Source organism: Trachemys scripta, chromosome 2 (genome assembly GCF_013100865.1).
Source record: "Trachemys scripta elegans isolate TJP31775 chromosome 2, CAS_Tse_1.0, whole genome shotgun sequence".
Taxonomy (NCBI): Eukaryota; Metazoa; Chordata; order Testudines; family Emydidae; genus Trachemys; species Trachemys scripta.
Window position 1 is genome coordinate 3,994,147 of NC_048299.1, and position 3,172 is coordinate 3,997,318.

Below are 3,172 nucleotides of genomic sequence, written 5' to 3' on the forward strand. Positions count from 1 at the left end.
GGCTTTACGGATGCACACACACACACCAAGGCAGCTGCAAACTTTCCTTTCCATCTCGACCCACTTAGAAGCAGACAGAATGGGCTTCTTTCTAAGATTGGACAAGCTAAGGCATTACATTCTGATACTTGCATTTTAATCCTAGGATTGTACTGGCTTCTCTCTTGTCGTTTGGGCTCTGGGTAGGAGAACGGGAAGCCCATTCGGCACTTGCAATCCAGTAGCTGGGAGTCATTTATCACAAAAGCATGCTGCATCATCAAGGAATCAGAATTAAGGCCCCTCCGGCAGGGAACTTGCACACAATGACCCCAAGGGGTGGGTTTTATAACGAAGGGGCAAAACCATCAAACCAGAGCTGTCTGTGCTGTGTTCTTGAACTGGCAGACATGGCCAGTGGGATTCAGCCATCTGGTGTGGGTGATTGTAGGGCAGCTAGACTTCTTTAAAATGAATGAGAAAACCAAACCCATCCAAGCAGTGATGGCAACACCCTGGGGTAGCTTGCACCACTGAAAGAAAATGGCGTGTCACATTCCTCACCAGACTGTCTCGTTTCACTTGGTTGAATTCCCTGCATCTTTATGCTGTGGACACTCTCTGAGAGGCAAAACTACAGAGTATCATTTGTACATCCCCTTGTAAACTCTGAATATCCCCGTTGTTCAACAGGTCACAAGGACCGTGGGTCTGGAGAAGACTGCCTTCATTCACACCTTGAAGACTAGACCACTACGTAAATGTGTGTGATCAACAGCTGGCCACATCTGTGGTCCACTTTTCCCATATAACTTGATCTCTTGTTCCACAGAATAGAGAAACTGTATGAAAACCCTTGGCATCTGATTTGTGGCCTGGTATTCTTTTGCCCACTAAACGCTCTCTGGAAAATGTCTTCTTCTTCTTTCTTTACATCACTGTCTCTCTTTCTTCTTCAACAAGTACCGTGGGTCTGTCTCCGTCATAAAGTCCAGAGCCGTTCAGGTACTCCTCTTCTTTGTTGTACTGCTCTGGCCCAGAAGAAGGCATGGAGTTTTCAGAAATTGAGCCATTTTTGACATAGCCTGGCAAATTTCGGTGTCCATTGAGGGCACCCGGTACAAGTCTCGTATTGAGATGTAGGGCTAGGGCCCCTCTGGTGGTTACATTAGTGATGCTGGTATGGGAGACCATGGGTCCATAGCTATAGGTCGTGCTCCCACTTCGTGCTTTCCTTTTAAAGTCAAGGGCTAAAGTCCACCTGCTCCATGACTTCTTTATTTCGGCTTGAACCTGAAGAGATGGAGAGAAAAGAGAGGGAAGATCGTGAGTGAGGAATGAAGGGAAGAATGGTGCGGGATGACGCTGGCGACTGGGCTACAGAAGGAAGTAGTGTTGATAGAGATACCTGGCTGTGGGATTAATAGGAATAATGGGATTCAAATGGGGACAAAGGGATAGTTATGTTGGATATCATGAACCACCCCTTAGTGACAGGATAAATGAGACTGTGGAATGGTCTGCTGAGGACAATGGCGGAAGTCCCATTACTTGCACCATTTACCACTCGACTGGGCCAAGTGGCAGCCTGGGATGGACTAGAAGGCCTGTTAGGTCTTTCCCATCTCTCAGCTGGTATAAATGGGCACAGCTCCCCTGACTTCAACGGACTCTGGATTGACTTCGGTGGACATAGATTCATTTACACCACCTAAGGATCTGGCCCCATTATGTGTCCCTAACTGATTGGCGCTCTCTCTCCTTCACTTTATCGCTTTCTCCTTGTAGAAGATGCGTGACCTTCCCTTTCAGATTTCCCTTCCCAGTTGCCTATTCGGAGTCCTCTTTGAGCCGTAAGCAACCAAACCACTGCCTGCTAGGTAAAACTCTGAAAGGCTCAGTCCCAAAGGAAGCCACCTTGTCTTACTGCAAACTCTTTAAAAAAGTATAGCAAACTTCCGGTATATTGGGATCATTCAAACCGTTTGTTCTCCATGTGCAGTCTATCCCCCCCAAAATACCCTGGCCAATCAACCAACCAGCCAACAACACCCAGCCCATAATTTAGAGCCAGCGTCGGTAACACACAGTGCAGTAATCAGTGGTCCCGTCTGACCTTAGAATCTCTTAATCTTGAGTGAATGTTTTTACCATGCCACATGGCAGTTGCTATCAGGCCATGATGAATGTTTTTCCATTAGGCTTTCTTAGCTAGGCCACTAGTTTTGTTCTTTGCCTCATGTCCCGTTGCAGCGTTAGTATTTAAATCAAACACTTGTTCTGGACTAATATGGAGATTTAGGATGACAGAAAGTCGTTATCCAGATTGGAATGTGGCCAGGACGCCTGGATTAATACCTCTACTCTCCAGAAAAAAATGCCCTTGGATTCTGAATGGCTACAAGTTGGCACGGCCTGGGTTTTACACCCTCTCCAAAGAGCAGCAATGTCAACAGCAAAACTGGAGTGAAGATCTACAAGAAGAACGAGCAGTCTGCAAAATATGCCTTATTGCGAGAGATTGCGGGAGCTCAATCTATAGGTAGCGTAGCAAAGAGAATGTGAAGAGGCAAGTTAATCATGGTCTGTTAAGTACTGACAAAGGGAGAAGGTATCAGGTAGCAGAAGGCTCTTTAATCTAGCAAAACAAGATCTAATGGCTGGAAGGTGAATCAGCAGTGTTCAAACTGGAAACAATATGCCCATTTTGGACACAGACTGTAATGAACCGTTGGAATAGCTCACCAAGGGATGGGGTGGATTCTCGTCATTTGGAGTTTTTCCACTGAAACTGGATGTCTTTCGAAATGATTACGCTCTATTTCCAACACAAACTACTGGGCTTGATGTAAGAATCACTGGGTAAGGTTCACTGGCCTGTGTTATGCTGCAGATGATCATAGTGGTCTGTTCTGGCCTAAATCCCTATGTATTTTACCAGAGAGTAAAATGGTAGCCTGGTCAATCAACTCCACCTGAGCTCTCCCTGCTGCTCCAAGAAGAACTACAAACAACAGTCCCCCAGAATGGGCATTGCTGATGATGCAGGAAAAGAGTGTGAGTTACCAGAAGGTTTAGAGGCTGGTGAAGTAACTCAACATTAACAAGTAGTGGGCTACGTTTCACAGGCAAGATAATAATGGCACTTACATAGCCCTGTGTAGAGGGCAGCAGAGCTTCTCCCAGAAGAAGC

At 46.2% G+C, this 3,172-nt stretch overlaps 1 protein-coding gene across 1 annotated transcript in view; it reads right to left on the minus strand.

The window, feature by feature from the left end:
- Window positions 1-909: 909 nt before the first annotated feature.
- Window positions 910-3,172, minus strand: part of PTH1R (parathyroid hormone 1 receptor) — a 159,355-nt gene continuing 157,092 nt past the window's right edge. Inside the window, exon 10 of the mRNA XM_034763841.1 lies at window positions 910-1,272. Coding sequence (XP_034619732.1) covers window positions 910-1,272 — 363 coding nt within the window. The remainder of the gene's footprint in view (window positions 1,273-3,172) is intronic.